Source organism: Ammodytes marinus (genome assembly GCF_949987685.1).
Source record: "Ammodytes marinus genome assembly, chromosome: 13".
Taxonomy (NCBI): Eukaryota; Metazoa; Chordata; class Actinopteri; order Uranoscopiformes; family Ammodytidae; genus Ammodytes; species Ammodytes marinus.
The window spans coordinates 23,252,532-23,279,303 of NC_137217.1; the positions used below are offsets into that span (position 1 = coordinate 23,252,532).

At 40.6% G+C, this 26,772-nt stretch overlaps 4 protein-coding genes and 2 pseudogenes across 6 annotated transcripts in view; 2 read left to right on the plus strand and 4 right to left on the minus strand.

Annotated features, from left to right (window-relative positions):
• Window positions 1–3,812, plus strand: part of tmem145 (transmembrane protein 145) — a gene marked incomplete at its 5' end in the record, with an annotated part of 36,045 nt that extends 32,233 nt beyond the window's left edge. The window contains one exon of the mRNA XM_080039617.1: window positions 160–3,812. Coding sequence (XP_079895743.1) covers window positions 160–414 — 255 coding nt within the window. The 3' untranslated portion in view covers window positions 415–3,812. The remainder of the gene's footprint in view (window positions 1–159) is intronic.
• A 169-nt stretch (window positions 3,813–3,981) lies between these two features.
• Window positions 3,982–5,737, minus strand: mrpl17 (mitochondrial ribosomal protein L17). Its single transcript, XM_080039280.1, has 3 exons — window positions 5,410–5,737; window positions 4,544–4,612; window positions 3,982–4,421 (listed from the first exon to the last, which is right to left on the minus strand). The coding sequence occupies exons 1-3, from the start codon at window positions 5,581–5,583 to the stop codon at window positions 4,188–4,190; spliced, it is 477 nt and encodes a 158-aa protein (XP_079895406.1). The 5' UTR covers window positions 5,584–5,737; the 3' UTR covers window positions 3,982–4,187.
• A 561-nt stretch (window positions 5,738–6,298) lies between these two features.
• LOC307259128 (trypsin-1-like) lies at window positions 6,299–8,048 on the minus strand (the record flags this gene model as incomplete). The annotated part of the gene is made up of 6 exons (XM_080038862.1): window positions 6,299–6,346; window positions 6,458–6,559; window positions 7,035–7,171; window positions 7,277–7,527; window positions 7,646–7,796; window positions 8,009–8,048. The coding sequence occupies 6 exons, from the start codon at window positions 8,046–8,048 to the stop codon at window positions 6,299–6,301; spliced, it is 729 nt and encodes a 242-aa protein (XP_079894988.1).
• Window positions 8,049–10,455: 2,407 nt separating this feature from the next.
• LOC307259129 (trypsin-1-like) lies at window positions 10,456–11,765 on the minus strand (the record flags this gene model as incomplete). Its single annotated transcript, XM_080038863.1, has 6 exons — window positions 11,676–11,765; window positions 11,429–11,579; window positions 11,089–11,339; window positions 10,857–10,993; window positions 10,618–10,719; window positions 10,456–10,503 (listed from the first exon to the last, which is right to left on the minus strand). Exons 1-6 carry the CDS (start codon window positions 11,713–11,715, stop codon window positions 10,456–10,458), a joined length of 729 nt encoding a protein of 242 aa, XP_079894989.1. The 5' UTR covers window positions 11,716–11,765.
• Window positions 11,766–18,532: 6,767 nt separating this feature from the next.
• On the plus strand, window positions 18,533–20,084 carry LOC307259220 (trypsin-2-like; annotated as a pseudogene). The gene is made up of 6 exons: window positions 18,533–18,664; window positions 18,922–19,072; window positions 19,164–19,414; window positions 19,510–19,646; window positions 19,816–19,917; window positions 20,037–20,084. The product of its transcript is annotated as a trypsin-2-like (transcript).
• A 2,737-nt stretch (window positions 20,085–22,821) lies between these two features.
• On the minus strand, window positions 22,822–24,397 carry LOC307259216 (trypsin-1-like; annotated as a pseudogene). The gene is made up of 6 exons: window positions 24,267–24,397; window positions 23,837–23,987; window positions 23,494–23,744; window positions 23,262–23,398; window positions 22,991–23,092; window positions 22,822–22,869 (listed from the first exon to the last, which is right to left on the minus strand). The product of its transcript is annotated as a trypsin-1-like (transcript).
• Window positions 24,398–26,772: the final 2,375 nt, after the last annotated feature.

Below are 26,772 nucleotides of genomic sequence, written 5' to 3' on the forward strand. Positions count from 1 at the left end.
GTCAAAATGTGATGTATTACTTATGGTGTTAACTGACACAACTTGCTGCTACTTCCCACTTTCCGGGGCCAGTGCAGGTATACATTTGTGTAACCTGACATTCAGAAGGTCAGGACAAGTCCAAAGGGGTAACGACACCATTCTTTTCTTGTTTTCCAGGAGCCTGTTAAGACGGTGGAGGAGACGGTGGCCCGTAAAGGACCCGAGGTGGCCAGGAACAGCGAGCAGAAGATCATCACCACCGCTGCTGCTGACCTGACGGCGGCCATATTGCCCCCGCCTCCCATCCCCCCGCCCCCGCGCCATAACACACGCTCGCCCCCGCTTCCGCCAAGGATCCCGTCATTCACCGAGTATTTCAGCATGCAGGGCGGAACGACAGGAGGAGGAGCAGGGTTTGGAACCAAGGCATGAGACATAGGGGAAAAAAAGACAGAATGGAAGAAAAGGTGGGGGAAGGCATGTAGGGAACTGACAGAATGACAATACAAAGTATATATAAAAAAATAAATAAAAGAGTCCCAGTGGAAATCAAGATGTTACAGTTTCAAAAGACAAAAGGGACGGCCAAAAACAAGTTCCAATGGACGAGAAAGGGGGGCAACCATCAGAGAGGTGAATCTCTTAAACGGTCCCTTTTCACCTGTGAATGGAAATAACCCCCCGAACAGAGGAGGAGAGGAGGAAGAAATGGCTGTAAGGGAGCGCTGCTGAGCTTGTTAAAGAATAAAGAAGCAATAAATATTTGATGTTGACCGGTAAAAAGGCACACAGGGAGAAGAATGACAAAGTGGATGTAGCCAGAGCAATAGAATGATAGCTGTGCACAAAGCGGAAATGAACAAAATTTTCTTGAAATACTTCTATTAAAAAATTCATGAGGCATTGGATGGTGTGCCCGGAAGAGTTTGTAAATAGCTGAAACTGGAAAGAGCTACCACGCTATATAGTTTTATTTAAAGAAAAAAGGAAATATGTTCCATGGCTGTTTTTTTTTCACGTCATTAAATTCCAGTTGGTGCTGTTGTGTGACCATCAGAAGAATCTCATGTCACCACATTTATGAATTACATGTAAAAATTAAAAACATTTTTGTTATGTTTAACACATTTTGATAAAGCATAGATATTTACTCTATATGGAGTTTATTGGTTTACTTTATATTCTTATATGCCTTCTTCGCAGCTGGTTATTCTGGATTAATATGCTGATTTGTAAATGTAAATTGTCACGTTTACTGTGGGCACTTCTAAGTACTTGTAAAAGACGCATGTTTGTATTGTATCTCCCGTCCAAAAAGCTGATCTATGTACTCCACGTGATCATACAATATTTGCTTATTGTGTGTATTGAAATCTATACTTTTGTAAATACATACAATAGGCTTTAGTATATTTTTGACATGGATACATTCCGTCAATTGTTATTCCAATCGGAACCCTCTCGCGCTGTCTGGGAACTATTTAAATGCCGGTATTATCCGCTGAATTTCCCTGGAGCGCAGAATATGCCTGCTCAAAAATGTAATTTCTGTTCATGTAGACGTTGCTGAATGTACAGATGCAATACAGCACAAGCACAGGGGTGAATACTGGATAACCATAGTACACCTTTGTCAAAATGTTCTTTTCTCTCTGTACAGCTTTCCACGGCAACACATCCAGGATATAGGAGCCTTCTGAAAAAAAACAAGTATCTTTGCCAGCCCGATTATTACCTGAAACAAGAGTATGTGTTGGCTTTATTTTATTAGAAATGGAAACTGCTAAAAGCTTGATAAATAGTTTCATATTCCCCCTAACATTGAGCTATAATAATAAGAAAAGAAAATAAAAAACGCCTTGTAGATTTAACTTTAAAAAAGCCGCAACACAACTGTACGTTTTGTCCTGCATGGAGCACTTTAATGTTCCTGGTCGTAAGTCTGTTTTTTCGTAATGATGTCACCTTATATGACTGCTTTAAAACCCTGTATTCCCACCACATGGAGTAGTATTCCAGATGCATAAACCTGTAAATACAGTCTGAAAATGTCATCGCCTGTCCGGACCATTGTTTAACTTATCAGCTTATTGATAGTAATTTAACATAGAATTAAGTTTATGAGTCATGTAGAAGTGTCATTTGAACTGAGTTTGCTGCTGCAAGCAAAATCAGTGAATGGACGCAAACAAATTCCCCTGTTTTATCACAAGCATTCATCGATTTTTGGTTTAGTAAAACCGTTGGCTAATAGTACTAATAGTAGCTACACCGACTTATTAATGGCAAATTTTGCTGTAATGGAGTACTATAGGCTGTTAGGACTGTGGTGTGTAACTTGTGAGAATGTAGTCAGAGGTGTAACTTAGTCTGTGAAACAGAATGATACTTGAATTAGGAGTACTAGTCGTTATTTCTGATTACGTGTCTGATTTATATTAGGCATGTTTGCCATTTTGTCTGCTGTTGCCTGTCGTTATGGCTGCCATGACTTGACTGAATACACACCGGGCAACTCGACTAAAACACAAGGGCCTTCTGACATTGTATCCCTGCTTCAACCTTGTGTATATTGACATACAATTATGGGACTGCGACACGAACACTTTGGGTTTGGGGGTCGGGGTGACTTGAAAAAAAGAGATTATTGTATGCATGACAGAAAACAGCACAGCTTTTAGGCGACTCAGAGCGATCTGGTTAAGAGCACATCACTGAAGCACTGTTCAAATGCATTTTAATGGTGTCAAATGACGATTCTAAAATACGCTGTACATATACACTTTTTGCCCAAATAATAAAAAGATATGGTTTTATTAGAGGCCTTGTCTGGGTGTGTATTATTGGCATATGTGTTTCTTATGTTCCAGGTAGGACGTGGGAATGTGTCCAAAAGAGTCAATGTGATAACTGTTACTCAAATTTAGAGTGTGTACTCATTACTCAAGTCCAGTACATCAGCACAGGGACACATTCCAGGCTGGTCCCAATCTCATGGATGCCAGCCTAATTATTTCACTGTCACTGCCAGTGTTCCCGCTATGTGTGAGTCACAACAAACTCCCCGTCTGTGCTTGTTCTGCAGTTGAGGTCCAAATTAATAAATTCCGTGTTCAGTCTAATCGCTGCTGCAGTGTTTGAAGGAGAAAAAAAAATCTTCCACATCAAGCCAATACAATAGTTCAAAATGTAAATACCATCAGTTCATCTGCTCCAGCTTGATTTGACTTGAACTTTAGTATTATAAAAACATGGTAGGTGTTCTGTTTCCTCCATCAGCATGACAAAATAACAAAAAATGCTGTACACAAGACCTTTTCCACTGCAGAAATCGATTTAGCATAAAGTGTTTCTGCAGATATCTCTCACGGTGCTTCCTACCTGAATATGTAATCAACATCATTAACCTGACCTAGCTTATAAAAAGTGGCAGAAATTGAGGATTTTAATTGATCAATTAAGAAATAATTCATTTATATATTTTTCTTCCTAGCTTCTGTAGCCTAGCCGGCAGTGGTGACAGTGTTGGAAACATGTCTGACGGCTCTCTCTGACTGAAACTCAAATGAAACGAGACTTTTTTGTTTTATATCTTCTACAGCCCTTATCTAAGGGAACTGAGCTCAATGCTTTACAAGACTTTAAGACCTGCAGGGCAGGGGCGGTGGCACCATTATTGCTTTTAGTTTGACTTTTCCTTCAACAAGTCCAAATATCTGTTTGTGTTGTTATTTTTTTCATCCTGTGTACAAACGGACTGAACCACAAACTATGGCTTGAAATCAAATAGATTTGAAATGCCACTTTACAAAACAAATGCTTCTCTTTTTTTAGCATTTGTACTGGTTTGCAAGTAGAAATTATTTGTGAAAATAGATGATTTCTTTTTTTGCTTTTACATGATCCTGCTGTGTTGGTTATATCTCCTTTGTTCAACATGTCAAACATGTTTGTGTTTTCAAGGCAAAAACGTATTTTACTTCTGTTGAGAAATACTATTTATTAACACATAATTAGTTATACACATGTTTTTTTAAAGAAACCTTCTTTACTTCAGTTGACTTGAGGAGGTGCAGCTGTCCTTTGTTGAAGACAATGCATCAGTCACTATAAGCCACAGCGTCTGTATGTGACTCATCGGGAGCAATTCAGCACCCAGCCATCACACTTCAGCAACTGTCACCAATGTTCTGACACCAGGACGGTTATGCCCTGTCCTCTCTGTAGCCTTTAAGCAGCTGGTTGATGAGGGTGAGTTCATTGTCTTTCTTCACCGGATAGAGCGGCGGGAAGGGGTTGCCTTTGTACTCCAGGACGGCCATCTTGGCTCGGTCCAGGTTGCGTCTGTTGGGGAGGCGTGCCATCTGCGTGTAGCCTATCGACTGACCCTCGAACCGTGGAGCAAGGACCTTGAAAAGCTTTGGGACCAGATCCTTTTCCTAGAGAAGAGGACACAGATTCAGATTCAAACTAAATGACCATCACGTCAATAGCTTTACATTCAGAAGGGACACAGCGGGCAAAACTTTTGCTAAAGTTGAGAAGAGCTGCAGGCACGTACCGTCAGCCAGAAGCTAGCCATTTTCATTGCCTTCTCATCCGTGTCTCCCTTTTTGGCGTAGTCAACCAGCTGGGGAAAATGAAACAAAATGAAAACAGAGTCAGAGCCGTTGTGCGTGGAAGAAAGAGAAATTAGAAATGGGAATGTGTTTCACATTACACTGCCTTCATATTAATAAAATAATGGGAAGTGCGGTTACAGAAAATGTAGACATTGTGGGGATGCACATTATATTTGGTCAGAGAAAGATCATTTTGAGAAGTGGTGCATGCATATATTGTCACACTGAGCCAGGACCTGCAGTATCACATATTGGATCAGTTCCAATATTTGGTTTGGATGGTTAGAAATATTGATCTAACTATTGATGATGAAATGTAGCATTCATGTAGTCATTAAACAGTGTGCACTTTAAGTATGTTGACACCACTGACAGCAGCGTAAATAATGTCAATGCTTCTGTAACAAAGTTTTCAATAGGCTATTCACAAATTGGTGTTTTTGTCTGAACCAGAAAGTATCTAAACCACTTACAAAAGGGGTTGTTGTGTTCATTTTTGTCGTTTGTTTTGTTTTTGCACGTGTCTACATATAACTTGATACAATGTTGCCCATTTGCCTTTGTATAACAGTAGGCTATAACTGGCCAATTAAATAAAGTCTGCTCATATTATTCGCCTGTGCTTGTTTTTAGAACGTATTAAAGGCATTCCTTAAGATTTTTTTTACATCACCCTTCACCAAAGGTCTGGTAGCAACAACATTATAGTACGAGAACTTTAATACCGTTTTAATTGGGCTTATTCGGACTAGTCATAGACAGTAACATCACTAGCCAGATAGAAGCATCGGCAGGTGCTCGTTACCTTCTCTGCGTAGAAGCGGACCTCATCGGCTCGTGCCCATGTGGTCTCTATCCTCTCGTGCCGGACCAGTCCTGTCAAAATGTTCCGCAGCATATTGATTCGGGACTCCGGACCCAGACCCATCTTCCGGGCCACCCGGCCGTGGGAGATCAACATTTGCAGCGTGAGACGCATCTTATCCGGTTATAAGAGCCGCCCGCGAGAGTCCGCGACAAAACTAAAACAAGAGGAACACGTCGTCTATGTAATTAATAGAGCATTTGCTTCAAGGTAAGAACTCAATCCTGGGGGTCAGTTTGAGCCGATGCGAAGTGTGCTAGGTTTGACATTGGTGGTGCGTTGTCTAATTTGTCCGACGTGGATACTAGAGAGGGGAGGGACAGTTCCGCTAGACTCGCTGCAACTAGAAACGGTGAAAAAATCAGCAAACAAAATGTCAAGGTATTGTTTTTAATTCTGATTCCTAAGAATAATTGATAGAGCACTGACTATGCCCTATATCTTTGAAACGTTGTTAGTTTGGATGAATATTATTTCCTGAAGGTATAGTAGTAGAGTGAAAAATGGTTAATAGTTAGGCTAACTGTAAATAGGAAAATCAAATTCAGTGTTTCCTCTTTTCGACAGCCCTATTTAAAAAAAATGTAATACTATATCTTCATAATTGTGTTCTGTTTGCTCTTTTATGTATTATAACTGCTTGCTCTTTATTTGGCTATGTGTAGATCTGCCGTGCAGATCAGAAGGAAAGAGAATGAGATTGAAAAGAGAGCTATTGACAAAAAATATTGCACACAAAACTTTTAGGTGATACACTTTTATTTCAGTCTCAATTACAAACAGTTTGCAGAACAGAAACAGTTGTAGCAGAGGTGGGATTGGACCGGACTCAGTAAGAGGCCATGGTGCTCTGCAGCCATTCTGTGAAAATGCAGGTCTGATGCAAGAGAGAGGAGGACATTATTTGAAGAGGCACATCATGTCACATCAGGCGTTGAGTAGAATTGATAGTTGTGGTAAACAATTTTTTTAATATATATTTTTTTACCTTGGCATAGACACCGGGATGGTTCCTCTCAGCACACCCAAAGCCCCAGGACACAACACCCTGCAGCTCACCGTTACACACAACTGGACCACCAGAGTCACCCTGAGAGTGGTGGAAGCAAAGTTAGTTCTTTTTCAACTTAAAGTTCTGAGGATACTTAAACCTGCAGTGTAGAATTTTGGGTTTTATTTCCTAGCAGATTTTGTAGAAAGTAATTATAATATCCATAAGTACATTTAATTTAGTCCATAATAGCTGACATTTTTTTTTTAATTATTATTTTTTCCCTTAGAAAGGGTCTCATATATGTCCATATTTCTGCATATTTTGGACCTAGGCCTAGTGCCGCCATCTTGAAAGTGTCATAGTTGGAATGTCATCAGGTGCATTGTTTAAAATTTAGAATTGTTCTTGTCCTTGAAGGCCACTGTAGCTTCTGTTATTATTCGAAAGGAGTGGGGTTACCCAGGGAGCGTTGCATTCTTGAACTTTCTTGATGATGTCATATTACACACTGCACCTTTAAGAAGTCCTAAATACTTTGTGCACTTTGTAACAGCAGATATTGTAAACACACCTGGCAAGAGTCCTTGCCTCCCTCCAGGTATCCAGCGCAGAACATGGCCTCTGTGATCATGTCGGGGTAGGAGTTGTCGCAGTCCTCTTTAGACAGGATGGGGACGTTCAGGCACTGCAGCTTGTTACTGTCAGCAGCTGTGGAGATGCAGAACCAGAGACACAAGGAAAAATGAAGGATGAAATGAATGCTGAAATGAATAACAGAAGGCCTGTAGGGAGACACTACCGTTTGATACTGACCAGAGCTCTGGGTCACGCCCCATCCAGACACGGTGCACATGGTGCCGGCGGGGGCACAGCTAGTGGGCAGAGCCACTGGAGACACATACTGGTTGATGGTGGCAGGTTTGCTCAGCTGGATCAGCATGATGTCATTGTTTACCAGCCAGGACTCATAGTTGGGGTGAGGGATCACACGGGCAGCACGGATAGTCTGTTCATTGCCGTCCATGAACCAACGGTTGTGATCACCGAGGACGATGTCCATTTTGCTGAAAGAGAAATAGAAAGCTTTGAGTGAGACACAGATAATGAAGATCAGGCGATATAACATGTAAGAGACTATACTTTTTGTTGTTCTACTATGTATTTCTTTAAAGAAAGACCCACGATTTGTAGCAGTGAGCGGCAGAAACCACCCAGTTTTCATTGACCAGGGAGCCTCCACAGAAGTGGTAGCCGGAGTTCAGAGACACCTGATGGGGTTGAGAATGAGGAGTGCACTCACGCCCTCCGACAATTTTGTCATCCTCTGTGGCAACTGAAACAAAATAAAACTTTTTTTTTATGTATCTCCGAGAATGAGTGCGGCTTTATTTCCTTTGCCTGTAAATTATTTCTCATGGTCAAAAGGTTTCATTGGCAAATGATTAATCCTCAAGCGCAAAGGCATACTGTTGTATTGCCCACACTAAATATATTCTGTGATAGTTCCTAAATGTTGATGCCTCTCTAAATGTGGCCCATACTTACACACAGCTCCAAGGAGCAGAGCAAATACTAGAGACTTCATGATTGGTTGATGAAAGTGCAAAGACTCTCATGGTTTCATGCTGGGTTTATATCGACTGCATTAACCCTTGCCAGCTGTCCAGACACACCCTTGGCACTGCCGACCAATCAAAGCCTTGGAGAAGTGCTGTTGGGAAAACTTTTCCATTACATTACATTTTATTTAGCTGACTCTTTTATCCATAGCGACTTACAACTGGAGGTAGGCAGTAAGCCCTAAAGGTCATGCCAATGGGCCTTCATGGACTTGCCCTGCCCTGACCAGGAATTAAACCCTGGTTTCCAGTACCAAAGTCAATGGTGTTACTGTTACCTACTGAGCTAACCAGCAGCTTTGTTCCAATGCGTGAAATTCAGCAATTTGTTTTGCTCCACAGTAGTTTTATCAGGACTATAAGATTGTTTTTTTGGTTGTTGCTCTGATATAGTTTGTGTACAGTACGTTTTGCACAGGTTGCAATCAGCATCGTGGCCTTGCCCCTGCCTCAGATTAAGCGACAGATGGAATTTCTCTCACAGACGGACTCAATGTCTCTGTCCTTCACCAATGAAAAATGCAGGGAAAGCTGCGTAAGAGACTAAACAACAACTTCAAAATGTGTATATTGAACTATTCCACCTCATCTCAGTTTAGATCCTTGCAATTTAATTTAGTAATTTGAATGGCATGCTGACCTGCTCAGGCAGGGCGCGTGAGTTACACGCCGGTCCATGCGTGTGTATCTCGCGCCTCGGCGTGATACCAGGTTGCATGAGAACATACTGAAGCAGGGTGAATGAGATATGGAATAGAGAAAACGCTTTATACATGAACTAATGAAGGAATTAAGGTACATGTATTAAGATTAAAAATAATAATAATCAGCTGGATGTTAGAGAGAAATATAAAAAGGTTAAGGTAGTACAGCACACTGATGTAGTATTATTTGTTTCATTCAATGGGATGTTCTTACTAACTTTACCTCAGTTAATGAAATACTGTACCATATTGTGTAGCTATCCTGTATATGCTTCCTAACAAAAATATCAATAATATTATACTAAAACATGATTATACTTTTCACATTAAAATAAATCAAATCTTGGTGAAGCCTGTAGTGAATATTTCCCAAGCAGCTTGTAGCATCTTGTCTGCCTACAGTGCTTTTTTTTTGTCCATCACATTTGTTGATCTATTTAATTTCTCTGCATGGGTGTTGTTTGCTCTGTAAATAAATTGCCTTGACCTGGCGTGACCCTCTCGAGATAATGGGCTGTTGGCAGAGATGATTATATATGACAAGGGTATGGGTGATTCTGACTTAAAAGAAACAGAAACCAAGTCAGTCCTTATCATAATTATAAAATGGGAACGCATCATCAGACAATATAATTAAAAATACACCCAAAATTGATTAAATTAAATAAGTGTGGACACAGAAATACTGAAATTTTTTATCCCCTCAACATATCATGATAATATCATAAAGTATATTGTTATGAATGACCACCACATTTAGGTCCAGGTTCTCCTTAAGACTGTAGTCAGAGTTCTGTTCACATAAAGCTTTCAAACCAACTGTAGCTATAAAATCTTAAAGGAATACTTATTACGATAATAGTATAGTAAAAGTATAATAATCTCATTGATCACTCATGCCACAGACTGTGTGGTGATGTGTACAGAGCGGGTGGGTATGCCCCCCACTGTTATAAGCACTGAAGGAGAGAATGGGGATGAAGAGTGACGTGGATTTGGCTTGTTTTTTTATACAGGTTTTATTCATACTGAAAACAAAGGCCTGCGCCAGTCTGTCAGATTATATACTAGAGCGTGCCCAGTCGGCCCACTCTGCATGTGGAATCTTGTGTTTACAAAACACAACCGACAAATCCTACGAAGTATACCTTTAAGCATTAAAGTCCCACACTGTTTCCTATAAGGATGAAAGTCTATGTAATTTCTGCAACAAATGATCAGTGCTTCTTTTCAGATTGCCTGTTTGTTCATGCAGGACTTAACGGTGCGGCCAAACAAATGATTTCTGCTCGGAATGGAATGGGCATCAGTTGACTCTCCGCTGATTCATGCAACCGCTGCACATTATTTTGCTCTTGTAATGTAATTTCAAAGTTCATTTCACCACTTTGAAAATGAATTAAGTCTATGTAGCCTACAGGATAACCAGTAATACCCTCGTTTCTGCTGCAGCTTGAACCAAACTATTAACACTTATATTCAAGTATCAAAGAATCATTGAAATTATGACAATACTGTGATTTAGGAAGACACAGGCATACAAATTGACAAAACGTTTTTTTAAGTCAAGGTGTTCGACTTTATTGACTCAGATGGAAAATGGCTGCACATTGTTTAAAACTCTACAACAATTCTGGAGTTAGAATGATAAAAGAGAACGGCAGCGGACTTAATAGCTGGCCATGGTGGTCTCCAGCCACTCGTTGAAGAGGCAGACCTGAGAATGGAGACAGAACAAAGTTTGTCAGAACAGACATCAAGCAGTATGACCAATTTTAACTGAGCCTACACAATGAGAGTTTATCTTTACTAATATATATTCTAGGTTTACCTTGGCGTAGACACCGGGGTGGTCCCTCTCAGCACATCCGTAGCCCCAGGACACAACACCCTGCAGCTCACCGTTGCACACGACAGGGCCACCGGAGTCACCCTAAAAGAGAGAGAGAAAAGTATTTCAATTAATTTCAATATTCACATTTTAAATGTTAGGTGTATATGTGAAGGAAAAATCCCAATATTCTGGATTAGCAACTGGAATGCACTGGTCCAAGACAACTTGTTACACACCTGGCAAGAGTCCTTGCCTCCCTCCAGGTATCCAGCGCAGAACATGGCGTCGGTGATCATGCCGGGGTAGGAGTTGTCACAGTCGCTGAAGGACAGGATGGGGATGTTCAGGCACTGCAGCTTGTTCTTGTCAGCGGCTGGAGAACAAGAGGGAAAGAGAAGAGGTTAAACTGGAGCTACACTGCAGTAGAATCCTACATGTTGAGAGCACAGTGCAGGAGATGTTACTCACAGGAGCTCATGGTGTTGCCCCAGCCAGAGACGGTGCACATAGTGCCAGCGGGGGCACAGCTGGTGGGCAGAGCCACGGGCTGCACTTTGCTGTTGAGCTTGGCGGACTTGCTCAGCTTGATCAGCATGATGTCGTTGTTGATGTTGTAGGAGCTGTACTGGGGGTGGCGGATGACGCGGGCGGAGCTGATGAACTGCTCGGATCCCTCATTGACCCTCAGGTTGTGCTCTCCAAGACGCACCTCAACACGGCTAAAACAATCGGAGAAGCAATCGATTAGTGGCAAAAATAGACAGAAATATTTTTAATGGAATCAGGAAAACATGAGCAATGTGCTTACGACTTGTAGCAGTGAGCAGCAGATACAACCCAGTCAGCATTGACCAGGGAGCCACCACAGAAGTGGTAGCCGGAGTTCAGAGACACCTGATGGGGCATGGAGTGGGCCTTGCACTCATACCCTCCGACGATCTTGTCGTCCTCCGTGGCAACTGTAAATACAAAGAAGGTCCAAAAGTGAGCAAACCATTTTATTTTAAATTAAGTGATTTGAACACATGGATACAAGCAGAAAGGAATATGCTTACAAGCAGCTCCGATGAGCAGAACGAAAACCAGAGACCTCATGGTTGCTGTATGATCTTGTGGATGAGGGACTTGTCTTGGTGGCCTGGTTTATATAGGATGGAACCTCTCTTCTTTTCCAGCTGAACACACCCCCAGGGTTATTCGTGACCAATAAGGATCATGGAAAATGTTTCTGGGAATTGGAAAAGCAAATATTATATTGGATGTGTGTAGGTGGGGGGTGTTCTTGCTGACATATTGCATGCGAGCGGTTGTATTATTGGTAAATATTTTGCATGTTATGAAGAACGCACATTGGCGAAACAAGAATTTAAATGAATAAAAAACAATCAATGTAGCAAATGTTTGCATTTATATAAAAAAACAGCAGTATGCTTACATGTCCTTAAAATGATTCCACTTTTTTAATAAAATGAAAACTACAATTACTCCTGGTGTCTTTGCATTATAATTTGAAGCTCTTGATATGGAATGTGTATCTGTATGTAACGCAGTTCATTCTTTGTAATGGTTAACCTTGACATGGATGGATTTGTGCTGTGAAGGCTTGGTTGCAGCTCTGCAGATGGCCTGGTTCACAAACACAGTTGTTGAATTTGGCTTCATGGGAAAACCATCCCACATGTCTTTATAGCTCAGAAGGTGTTGAACCAATACAAGTGAAAGGAGACAAACAACACTAGGGAACAAAATTCCTTAATCACACAATAACTGTATGAAATCAACACTAAGGACACTTTAAATTGTATTGCACATGGTAAATGGGTTTGAGTGTTATCAATTTTAAGAATAAATAATAATAAAACTCAAAGAATCTTCTTCATAAGAGACCCTGATATCTGAGTTCAAATACAGTGTAGATCGGCTGCAGATTGGAGTCAACCTGAGGGCATTTAACTTGAGATGTTAAAATGGAGCTGCCGCAATTTCACATGATACATATTCAGCAATCACATGGATAATTAATGGAAGATGAACTAGAACAGATACATGCTTTCCCTGGTTTTCCAGTCGGCCACAGTCAATATTCTGAGTTGAACATTAAAGTAAAGGTGTCCGTTTGGATTCATTTTCAAGATACATACATTCATCATGGGCCAGTCACTATGTTAGGCTTGATGCAAGTAAATTTAATATACTCTTATACTGTATCTTTCAACTATTTCCATACTGATCAATGACTCAGATTGAGTATAACCCAGCTTTTCCAGTCATATGGATTTAATATGGTTGGTATCCAACTATCAAGTGTTTTTATTTTTTTGATTGGGAATTACAAGACCAATCAGGCTCTGAACTCAAGCTCGCTGGTCAACTGGGTTGTGTCTGCTGCTCACTGCTTCAAATCATAGGCACTCTCTCTATCTAACAGGGAAATGAACATGCACACATAAAAAAACAAGCATCCATCCTTTACCATCTTTTAGGAGAACACCCCATTGGAATCAATTAGAGCAGTGAGTGATTCATAACGGCTTCCAATATCATCTGACATCCCTTTTATTATGGCTTCACCCTCGAAAATGCTCAAGCTGAGCATCAACCAGTATGTGCTGCCCATGGCACTGTCCACCAGCTGTGCCCCTGATTGTGCTTTGCAAAGTAATTGGTTGTGGCAACACTACGAGTTCCTATGATCAGAAAACACTGAAACTGTGCCTCAATTCAAGTATTTCTTTACAAATTCAAACAATGCATTTGGATGTTCTGAGAGGGACCACACTGCTGTCCATGCCAAGGAAATATTTCAAGTATCAACTTAAAATATAATAATTTCCCTCCAGGGACTGATGTATGTTACATTATATATTTTTTTTGCACATTTTATATTATAGCCTATATATATATTATATGTAATTATACTTAGAAGGTATTACATTTTTTTAAGATGCAAAGTGGTTTCTACCAGTACTGTATTGGCACAAAGTACCTTCACTCAATTACTGCACAATTTCAACAAATCTGTAGGGGAGAACGGGGTAATTTGTCACACGGGTAGGTTGTCACAATCGTTATATCTCGGAACCAGAAGGCGCTGTCTGTTAAATTTTGGTATGCAAATATCCACAACTGGGATCAGATGTCACCTACATAGTCTATGGAGTTAGACTGCTGCATTTGAGGTGAGAGGACTGTTAGTGTTTTTCATGTCAAATTGAAAATATTTAGCTCCTCAGTATTTTTCTTCTAGGCTTTTACACAATGGGGTTATAACAAAACACTTGTTACCCTAAAAAAGTGTGAAGGGTAAGCTATAGTTTAGATTTGTTTAGCAAGCTAATTTGTTGTCAGATGGTTGTTGGCCTTGATGCTAGCAATAAATTCCAGTTGGGGTTGGTCGTCACATTTTTTGGGGGGTTGGTTGTCACATGTTATCCAAAATCAAAACGACCCAGTGCATCCCAAACTAGACCAGTTGCCAAGGCTACTGCACCCCAGTGCACTCCACCCCAGCTGGGGAAGAAGAAACAGAAGAGAAAGAGACAGGAGGAGGAATCTTCATCAGATGAAGAGGATAGTTTGTGTTTGGTTTGTATGGAAACGTTCTCCAGCACCCGTTCAGGGGAGGTAAGGGAGAAGTGTTGTATGTGCAACCAGTGGGCACACAATCTCTGCTTAGTTAGAGTGAGCAGACCCTACATTTGCCATCATTGTAACTCAGATAGTGAATGTGTGTATCCTAGTTGAGTAGGCTATTATTGTTAGACCTATTTGTTTTGTTCTTTATGTTGTCACATACAGTAGGTTGGTCTTAATATGGATTTCCTTTTTGTTAATTCCTTGCTCATTTTATGTTAAGATGCATAAAGTTATGTAGGCCTATTTTTCCATCTTGACAATGAAATTAAACTTTCAAATGTTGTTCTGCTTTCTTGCCTTCTTTTTAAGATTTTTCCCATAGAGATAACATTGTGACAAACAACCCCATAGTGTGTGACAACCGACCCCTTGATGGGGTTGGTTGTCACAATGTGTTAGAGTGTCTTTGATTGTAAATGTTTTCTTTATTACAATAAGTTAGAAAAAGTGAGGGGTTCACATTTCAAGCCAACACCTTAAGCTTCAATTTAATGTAGGAATGACTATTGAAAGATGTTTAGGTGATGAGCAATTCTCACTAGAGTAAAAAGTGTGCCTACTTACCCCGGTCTCCCCTACTTTATTTGAATTTCAATTTATACTTCACATTTCTCCTGCACTACATTTCAAATGCAAATCTTGTAATTCACTTCATTTATTTAACAGAGTGAGTGAATTATCAACTATCAATTTACCTACTGATTTAAATGATGAATTATGATAGTAGTAAGACAGATTAAAGGCTTTGCATACCCACCTAGGTGTTTTCAGTTATGTGGCTGATAACATCTACTCAGGCTGGGGTCCTGCAATGTGCCGTGGTCATGAGTTGTCTATGTACTAATGAGGAGGATAAAACTGTAACTTGTCCCATAAAAAAATGTATCAGTTTTTTCTTACTCATAGAAATGGATCATTCTGCATTATGAATACTCTCCTTTTGTACATTTCCCGGGTAATTCTGATTACAAGTATAATTTCAATGCAGGACTTATTTTTTTAATCGTTGAGGTAGGTTTTTAGGTAACGTGCTGAGAAACACACAACTGTGAAATACTGTGTACACATGCGTCTAAATATAGAGGTGATTAGAAACTTGTTCAATCCAACCAGAGAAACATGAGCAAACTTAAAAAACATGGGTAATGGATTCAAACCTTAATGTAAAAGAAGCAATGTTAAAAAGAAATACAAGTTTGATTAGATTAGATTAAATTTTATTCCAGACACAGAGAGAAAACGGTCCATAATACAATACAAAAACAGTAAAAAGACAAACAACAATAAAAAAGACTCCAGCTGTCAGTTCCACACTACACAAAGAGTGTTCAGATATTAGCATATAGGCTAAAGCGCCAATGGTTCCATAATGTGGAAGTGAACCTAACCGCACTCATTGTAGGGTTCACTAGAGTTGTGATTATGCCGTTACATGACTCCGATAGTCTACACATACATCTGTACATAAGATTCCTGAGCACAGCAGGACAGGTGGGCACATTAACACTGACAAACATTTGGCTTGCACTGCTCCAACGTGGCATATGAAGCAGCAGCCTCATGCCATCATTATATGCTACATTGAGTTTCTGCATACTGCTTTTCTTATAGCGTCGCCACAAGTGGGCAGTATACATTGGGGTGCAAAAAGCTTTAAAAAGAGTGGTCTTCACAGACAATGAACACATACTAAAGTTGCGCTTCAAATATTAGCTTGTGCATACATCATACAGTACTGTCTGCGGATGTCCCTGTTGTCAGACAGGTCAGCAGTTATAAAGTGCCCTAAGTATTTGACCTCCTCACACACTTTAAGGACAGCACCGGACAGAAGAAAATCAGGAACCAACCGTTTATTGTCCTCCCTGCTTCTAGATATCATGATATTGCTCTTTTTGGAGTTGTATCAAAGTCTGCACCATATTGGGAGCAGACCCTTAGCAGCTGTTGGAGGCCAGCACTGTATGGACAAAGAATCACCAGATCATCTGCGTACATCAGGTGGTTGGTTGATAATGGTGTCCCCGATCATACAGCCTGTTCCACAGTTATTTAGCAGCTTTGAAAGATTATCCAAATAAATATTAAAAAGAAAGGGAGATAAAATGCTTCCCTGCCTAACTCCGTTACTTACATTGAATGGGGCAGACATAGAGTTACCCCATTTCACATACATAGACTGATGAGCATACCAAAAAGCCAAGATTCTAACTAAATATTTGGGAACCCCTCGGTTGTGCAGTTTGAGGAATAGCTTCTCATGATTCACACGATCAAAGGCTTTTGAAGCATCAATAAAACACATAAAAATTGTGGAATTTTGCCTGTTATACACATCAAGTACCTCATTTAAGGCAAAAATACACATATCTGTGCCATGTTTAGGTTTGAAGCCAAACTGGTTGTCAGAGGTCAATAGAAAATGTTCCAACCTATTCAGTATAATCCTCTCCAAGACCTTGGATAAAACACTGGCCAGAGCTATAGGCCGGTAGTTATCCGAGCTGTTAATTTTGCCAGCTTTGTCTTTAATGATGGGCACTAATGTGACAGATAAAATAGAATCAGGTAGAATACCATGGGTTAAGAACCCACTGAAACAAATAGCAATTAGGGGGCATAGTTTTCTACTTGCATGTTTTAAGTGCTCTGCAGATATCTTATCCATACCACAAGCCTTATTATCTTTTAGCATCATAATAGCATCATATATCTCTTGAGGGAAAACCATCATGTCTTCATTGCTATCAATGTTACTCGCTGTGAAAGAGTTACTTTTAACACAGTTGAGGAGATCATAAAAATGTTTCTGCCACAACTGAGTAATTTTCTCTGAGCCGCTGACACCATCAATATTTGTTGGTAACGATGTTTTACAATTATTAATTCTTTTGATTTCTTTCCAGAAATCAACAGGACTATTGTATTGCAGTTTCTTTGCAAGAGAGTCAGACCTCATTGTATTTTCATTCCTCTTAATGAAACGTAGAGCATATTTAAATTTTGCATTTGCATGCTTCTTATATTCAAATAAGGGACCATGTTTATTTCTGCCTGACTCAACCCATGCTTTGAAGGCCTTTCTTGCCTCAGCATGAATCTCTTCCACATAGTCATTCCAGCCTGGCTTGACTTTGTACAGTCTGTGGGTCTTATACAGGGGCCTGCTTGACGCAAGGAGAGCCTTCACAATATTATCATACATGGAGCACAGCTCAATACCATGTTGAGGGTTCTTACAATTAATATCATGGCATGCAATGGAATATTTTGGTAATTCAATGTTGCTCAGCAAGATGTCAGTCCGAAAATAGTACTCCTTAAGATCATCCTCAGACAGGTTAGACCAATCTATTTTACCCTCACATACATTGTTATCTACAGACACAAGAGTAGGTATATTGCCTAGATTTACAGATAGAGAAATAGGCACATGATCAGTAGTGGCAAATTCATAATTAATTCTCATGGACTCCAAGGAGTCATGTGCATCAGCTGTGCAAATACAGTGATCTAGCCACGAGGTTGTGTGCCATGCCTCGCTGATGTAAGTGTAGCTATTATTAGGCAAAAACACGTTGCTAGAAAGGATCAGACCATTATCAGAGCAAAACTGCATTACATATGTGGCAAATAAGGAGCTACCATCGGAAACATCTGAATCTTAAAGTAAAGATGTAGTAGATTTAAGGTTGGACTAAGTGTTGCTAAGTCAAACTCCACATATTGTTTAATAGCAATAAAAGCTATTTTCGATCTTATTCAGCATCTTAGCCATTACTACAGCTGATGGATGAATCAATTGGTCTAAAAAACTGCAACAGTATTTCTTATGTATATTATTTAAATTAGCTATTTAAAGTGTTAAGGCTGTGAATACCAATGTACTTATCCTTATGTCGTTACTGGGAGTTGTCTTATTAAGATATCACACTTCTGTCATCATGCAATGCAAGACTCCTAATAATAATTAAACAAGAATTTACCATAAGAAATGTGTAGGCGATTTATAATTAGTAATTTAATTAGGTGAAATCTCATTGGGTTAGCATGATAATATTGATAAACAATGTTAACAGGTTGAAACTAAGATATTCTTTATATTTGATGTGAATTCAAACAATTCTGCGTGTAATACATGAACAAATACATATAGGAGCCAGTTTGATCGATACTTTCCTCATGATTTTCCAAATTCACACACACATCCTTACTTACTTTTTTTTTATAAATTTTTTTTTACTCAGCCACACAGAGATTGGCTCCTCAGTGACCAATGAGGAAGGGCGGAGAGCAGGGCAGCTCTCCTGACTGCAGATATAAACCTCAGGCAACCAGGTGAAGTCATCACAGCATCATACAGCAACCATGAGGTCTCTCGTCTTTGTTCTGCTCATCGGAGCTGCTTGTGAGTCGGAACCTCTTTTCCTGTAGATTGCCTAACTTTCTGCTTACAGACAATTATCCGTTATCCCTGAACTTTGTTCATAAAAACAACATGACAACAAATTGAAAAATAGATGATTGATCTCTAGCTCTTTGAGTATGAGGAATGCAGACTTTTGGGTTGCACTGTACACTTAGGGAACCTCTACATTCTCAGAAACCTGTTGGTGGTAAAGAGAAAGCAAATTACTAACTCATTGCTGTTATGTATGATTTCAGTTGCCACGGAGGACGACAAGATCGTCGGAGGGTATGAGTGCAAGGCTCACTCCATGCCCCATCAGGTGTCTCTGAACTCCGGCTACCACTTCTGTGGTGGCTCCCTGGTCAACGCTGACTGGGTTGTGTCTGCTGCTCACTGCTACAAGTCGTAAGCACATTCCTTGTGTTTTCCTGATTTAAATAAAAAATATTTCTGTCTATTTTTGCCACTAATTCCTTGCTTTTCCAATTGTTTTCAGCCGTGTTGAGGTGCGTCTTGGAGAGCACAACCTGAGGGTCAATGAGGGATCCGAGCAGTTCATCAGCTCCGCCCGCGTCATCCGCCACCCCCAGTACAGCTCCTACAACATCAACAACGACATCATGCTGATCAAGCTGAGCAAGTCCGCCAAGCTCAACAGCAAAGTGCAGCCCGTGGCTCTGCCCACCAGCTGTGCCCCCGCTGGCACCATGTGCACCGTCTCTGGCTGGGGCAACACCATGAGCTCCTGTGAGTAACATCTCCTGCACTTTGCTCTCAACATGTAGGATTCTACTGCAGTGTAGCTCCAGTTTAACCTCTTCTGTTTCCCTCTTGTTCTCCAGCCGCTGACAAGAACAAGCTGCAGTGCCTGAACATCCCCATCCTGTCCTTCAGCGACTGTGACAACTCCTACCCCGGCATGATCACAGACGCCATGTTCTGCGCTGGATACCTGGAGGGAGGCAAGGACTCTTGCCAGGTGTGTAACAAGTTGTCTTGGACCAGTGTATCTCAGTTGCTAATCCAGAATATTTGGATTTTTTCTTCACATATAGCCTACACCTAACATGTTTTTAATCTGAATATCGAAATCCATTGAAATCCTTTTAATTTCATTTTTGTCATTTTTCTCTCTCTATCTCTTTTAGGGTGACTCCGGTGGCCCTGTCGTGTGCAACGGTGAGCTGCAGGGTGTTGTGTCCTGGGGCTACGGATGTGCTGAGAGGGACCACCCCGGTGTCTACGCCAAGGTAAACCTAGAATCTATATTTGTAAAGATAAACTCTCATTGTGTGGGCTCAGTTAAAATAGGTCATGATTGCTGCTTGTCTGTCTATTCTGACACACCTTGTTCTGTCTCCCTTTCTAGGTCTGCCTCTTCAACGAGTGGCTGGAGACCACCATGGCCAGCTATTAAGTCTCATTGTGAACAGTGTGCAGCCATTTTCCATCTGAGTCAATAAAGTCTAACACCTTGACTTCCACACAATTTTTGTCAATCGTTTTGTCTGTGTCTTCCTAAATCCAAGTATTGTCATCATTTAAACCATGCAGAAGAACCATTTATTGGTTATCCTGTAACTACTGTACATATTTATTTTGATATCCAAAATGGTGAAATGCCAAACTTTGTTATTACAAAAATAATAAGAAAAAAGTCATACAATGTGCGCTGGCTGCATAAACCAGTTTAGAGTCAATTGGTGCCAAATCACACCGAAAATAAATTGTTTAGCAGCACCGTTAAGTTCTGCATGAACATACAGGCAATCTGAGAATCAGCTCTGATCATTTGTTACAGAAATGACATAAACGCTCATTCTTTTAGGAAACAGTGTGGGTTTTTAAAGCTTAAAGGTAATGTAAGAGCCAATTAGTGCTCTGGTATAAATAGGAACCAATCCTTGCTTCCACAGTTGCTACCCGGACATAGAAACAGTCTTTGACAACCAAAGTGTTGTGCTACGTCAGGGTCTACGTTTTGTATGTTGGTTTTCAAGTTTGTTGGTTTTCAAGTTTGGAGCTAAAGAAAGTGAAAATAAACGAGACATATGTTTTAACTGCAAGTAAGACTCAGACTTTCTTTCACCAATACCGGACGAAGGTGCGTCAAGAAATATATCCGTGGCACAGCATCTCCCGGGCCTAAAGCTTGGGCTTGGCCTCTATAGGTAGACTTAGTAGGTTTTGTCAGTTGTGTTTTGTAAACGGAAATGGTACATCCAGTGATAGTCCCCTTCTCAAGCTTGTGCCAATCTGAAGTTGTAAATCCAGCAGAGACTCTCAGACTGAAGCAGTTGTAATAGTCCAGAATGAGGTCCCTGAACTTGCCTTGGATATGGTTCAGTGCCTCCTCAACTAGTGTGTTGGGTATGGACCCAGGGGTGTGCACATGCAGACACCAAGTGGTGCCTGAGCACCTGCCCTTTGCCTCCTGGACCAATCAAGTGCCCTTGATTGGTCCTTTACTTTAAAAGGTTAAAATTTTTCTTCTGGGGGAGCATTCCCCCAGACCTTCCTAGAAGGTCCAGGGTCCCAAACACAGTCTCCCAAATTCATTACTGTGAGAAACACTGTATGTGTGGCCGGGTATTAAAGGTCATTAGGCCAGAAGGGGTCGGGGGGGGGGGGGGGGGGGGGGGGTGGTTTGTACAAATAACCTTAAAATTATTTGCTCATTCATCAATTGAATATATTGTGCCCCCCAAAATGTCTGTGCACGCCACTGAATGGACCCATAGGCGTTTGCCAGGTCCAGCCACAGCACAACCAGGCCCCTCTTGTTCTCCCGGGCTTCCCTGATTAGTTTGGTGACCACGCCTGTGTGCTCCAGACATCCCTGGTACCTTTGGGATCCCTCCTTTCTGCACCAAGGTATCAATGTTGGAGTTCCTCAGGAGATAGTCTGTCAGGCACTTGGCAACAATGCTGAAGAATATCTTTCCATCAAAACTGAGCAGCAATATGTACCCAAACTGATCAATGTTCTTTGACTCTTCCTACTTTGGAATCCACACCCCTTTCATTTTCCTTTATTTATCCTCGAAAGATCATTGAGGGGTGACCCTCTTTTACAATGACGTCGAGTCAATTACAGATATACAATATACAATGAGAATACACAACAAGCTTACAAAGAGACAACAACAATTAAAACATTCAGATCAATTGAATGAAGCAGAACAATAGCCTAATTAAAACAGTTACAAGTGGAGTGGGGCTGATTCAAAATAATACGTTTAAATTGGTTAACAGTTATAAGTGTATTTATTTTAATTTGATGTTGTAGGCTGTTCCAGGAGTCAGGGGCACTGTGGCTAAAAGCAGTTTTACCAAGGTCAGACCGGGCGTATGGAACATATAGCTTTATATATAAAAATATGCTAATGTGCATCACGTCTCTCGTTAAGAGAGGACCACCCAACCTTTTCATATAAAACACAATGGTGTGTGTCATAAACATCTCCTGTAATGAACCTTAATGCAGAGTGAAAAACAGAGTTCAGGAGTTTAAGACATGAATGTGATGCATGCCGATAAATCACATCACCATAATCTAGGACAGACATAAAGACTGCCTCGATAATCTGCGTGGCTTCCGTCAGTCTGCCCCAGTCTGCCCCAGTCTGCCTACGGCCCCTCCGACCACCACCTCAAACATACAGCAGTCATACACATTCACACGAGGCAAGGTGGGTGAAGTGTCTTGCCCAAGGACACAACAACCATGACACAGGTGGCAGAGCAGGGATTGAACCGCCAACCCTTGGATCATTGGCCAACCCGCTTAACCACCTGAGCCACGGTCACGGTTTTCTTTTTTTTTTGTAAAAGTTTGGCATTTCATCATTTTGGATATCAAAATAAATATGTATAGTAGTTACAAGATCACCGGTAATTGGTTCATCTGTTCATCTTGAACCAAACTGTTGACACTAATATATCAAAGCATGGTCTAAATTATGACAATACTGGGATTTAGGAAGACACAGGCAAAACAATTGACAAAAATTGTGTGGAAGTCAAGGTGTTAGACTTTATTGATTCAGATGGAAAATGGCTGTACATTGTTCAAAACTCTACAACTACTAATACTGGAGTTAAAATGATTGAAGAGAAAAGCAGCGGAGTAGATGATAGTCACAGAATGAGACTTAATAGCTGGCCATGGTGGTCTGCAGCCATTCGTTGAAGAGGCAGACCTGTAAATGGTGACAGAACAAAGTTTGTTGTCAGAATAGACAGCCAGCAGCAGTCATGACCTATTTTAACCGAGCCCACACAATGAGAGTTTATCTTTACAAATATAGATTCTAGGTTTACCTTGGCGTAGACACCGGGGTGGTCCCTCTCAGCACATCCGTAGCCCCAGGACACAACACCCTGCAGCTCACCGTTGCACACGACGGGGCCACCGGAGTCACCCTAAAAGTGAGCGAGAGAAAAATAACAATAAAAATAATGGAATTAAAATAATTTCAATGGATTTCAATATTAAAATTTAAAAACATGTTAGGTGTATATGTGAAGGAAAAATCCCCAAATTCTGGATTAGCAACTGAAATGCACTAGTTTAAGACAACTTGTTACACACCTGGCAAGAGTCCTTGCCTCCCTGCAGGTATCCAGCGCAGAACATGGCGTCGGTGATCATGCCGGGGTAGGAGTTGTCACAGTCGCTGAAGGACAGGATGGGGATGTTCAGGCACTGCAGCTTGTTACTGTCAGCGGCTGGAGAACAAGAGGGAAACAGAAGAGGTTAAACTGGAGCTACACTGCAGTAGGATCCTACATGTTGAGAGCACAGTGCAGGAGATGTTACTCACAGGAGCTCATGGTTTCGCCCCAGCCAGAGACGGTGCACATAGTGCCAGCGGGGGCACAGCTGGTGGGCAGAGCCACGGGCTGCACTTTGCTGTTGAGCTTGGCGGACTTGCTCAGCTTGATCAGCATGATGTCGTTGTTGATGTTGTAGGAGCTGTACTGGGGGTGGCGGATGACACGGGCGGAGCTGATGAACTGCTCGGATCCCTCATTGACCCTCAGGTTGTGCTCTCCAAGACGCACCTCAACACGGCTGAAAACAATTGGAAAAGCAATGGATTAGTGGCAAAAATAGACAGAAAGTATTTCTAAGGGAAATCAGGAAAACACAAGGAATGTGCTTACGACTTGTAGCAGTGAGCAGCAGACACAACCCAGTCCTCGTTGACCAGGGAGCCACCACAGAAGTGGTAGCCAGAGTTCAGAGACACCTGATGGGGCATGGAGTGGGCCTTGCACTCATACCCTCCGACGATCTTGTCGTCCTCCGTGGCAACTGAAATCACACATAACAGCAATGAGTTAGTCATTTGCTTAAAGTACTCTTTACCACCAACAGGTTTCTTAGAATGTAGAGGTTCCCTAAGTGCACAGTGCAAGCCCAAAGTCTGCATCCCTCATACTAAAAGTGTTGGCGATCAGTCAGCTATTTTCAAATTCTAAATCCTCAATTTATGGGAATGATGTTGTTTTTATGAACAAAGTCCAGGGATGAAGGACAACAGACTGTTGTCAGAAATGAAGGCAATCTGCAGGGAAAGAGGTTCACACTCACAAGCAGCTCCGATGAGCAGAACAAAGACGAGAGACCTCATGGTTGCTGTATGATCCTGTGATGACTTCACCTGGAGCCTGAGGTTTATATCTACAGTCAGGAGAGCTGCCCTGCTCTCCGCCCGTCCTCATTGGTCACTGAGGAGCCAATCTCTGTAGCCTGATGTTTGGCTAAGGTTGAAAAAAGAAAGTGGATATGTAAGGATGTGTGTCTTGTCAGCAAATTTGGAAGGGAACGTATGGATATGGATCATATTCGCTCCTTTAATATAGATTTATTCATGTGTTATAAAAATACTTATTCAACATAATATCCAAATAAAGTTTAAGTTTAAACCTGGTCACGTTGTTTATTAATATTATCATGCTAAATCAATTAGATGTTCCCTAACTAAATGACTTAATCATTGCGTTTCATAATGGACATGTCGTCTCATAATTATTTAATCCATATAAGGAGTGGCTTTAATCTTGAATATCATGGTGAGAGAGAAGTGTAATATTTTAATAAAATCTAATAAGACAACTCCCGGTAACAACCTTAGAATAAGTACAGTGATAGTCGAAGTCTTTACACTTTGAATAAATGAACTACCCTTTATAAGGAAATATTGTAGCCTTTTAATTCAATTAATTTATCCATCAGTTGTAGTTACTCAGAAGAATTATGGCTTACATGGTGAAATAAGATCTAAAAAGATTATTTATTTATATTACACAGTGTGTGGAGTTTGACTTAGCACCACTTTGTCCACCGTAACTCTAAAAATACATAAATACTTGATCAGTTTGCAAGGGACCATTTTTCCCAAAGAGAACTCCTACTACATCTTTACTTTAAGATTCAAACAGGGATGTATTGTAATTTTTGGAATCCACCAACCATTTTTTAAAGTTTGCTCATGTTTCTCTTGTTCGATTTTACATGTATACAAGTCATGTCTATATTTAGATGCATATGTACACAGTATCTCAAAGCTGTGTGTTTCTCAGCACCTGTTACCTAAAATCTAACCTCAGATTTGAGGGCTGACAACACCTTAAAAAATAAACAATCTTTGTTTTAAATTTTACAGGGAAATTTTCAATTAATACGTAATGCAGTGTTGGAGGAAGTACAAAGATCCTTTACTTAAAGGTGCTCAGAGGAACTTTTACATATTTCTGAAACAGTTTAATTTTTTCCTCTGATGATTATAAATGACATGTAACAGCAAAAGAGACCATAAGTGCAAAGAATGCTATTTTTATTTAGTTTTTCCTAATGCCTTTGTCTGTATGCTCTCCCAGAAGTTAAAGTTGGCTAAATAACACTACCGCTTTGTCCAAAGGGGGTGCAAGAACTAACACAAACTGAAAGCTCCTCGGTGCACCTTTAAGTAAAAGTAGCGATATCACAAAATAAATATACTCGGTTAAAAGTCCTGCATTTAATTTTTAATTTCATTTTAATCACGGCTCTCGGCCACAGCACATGGCATGGAGCACAACAATCAAGTCAAATCATAACAAAACAAAACAATGGTGCACGGCAGGGGCAAAAACACGACTTAAATAATGGTAGGACATATTTTAAGAAGGCACCTGTATTACCAATAACTTTTGGCTTGTCTGAACTCAAAAGCAAAATCATTTTTATAGCTAGATGGGAAATTCACAAAATATTTTGGCAAGTACTTTTTTCGATAATACATAACATTAATATTATTATACACAAACAGGATATGAAATTCATCACCAAAACAATTATCATTACACAGGTTACAAATTATCTGGCTTCTTTCAAGCCCTTTATATCTTCCAGTGACTTTCGGCATTCTGTTGTTGTTGGTTCTAAAGTTACAGATAGCCTACCTGGACATTTGGTTTTCATACATGAGATACTTTTCTAATCTAAACTCTTTTTTAAATAATACATAGGTGTCACAAGAGGTCATGTCTGTGAGCTCGCTCTGTCACCTCTGGATAAATTGATCGTTCAGCCTCCGTTCAACAGTTAATTTCAACAAGTTAATGTTGTTGCATTTTTGTGTGATCCAGATGTAGGACAACCCACTCAAATACAATGAGTGTGGAAAAAAAGTCCTTTGTTTATAAACAGCCCAGGCTCGGTAAACAGATATACTATAAACATAGGTGGGGAGTCAGACCCAGACTGTCAACACTTCTCCAACCAATCAGCTACAGTCAGCTACTGTGACTTTAGTAGCAACTATGCTATCTATTGGACAGGTATTAGTGACGACTGCTGTTGCCAAGGCAAGGTGGGTCTGGGGAGGAGCCTCTGAAGGAGCAGGAAGGGAAGGGTGAATTTGTTTTGGTGGTCAGGTCAAAATAAACAAGCGTTCTCTGGAATGGCTTATTCAACCTTTAAACTTCATCAGAATTCCATGCAACAATTTTGAGTTAAAGCAAGTCTGACTGTGACAGAGACAGCAGTCACAATGGTGTCAAGGAAAGAAATAATGCATTGATATTTGTTGAATAATACGAGAGTAGGCAGTGGA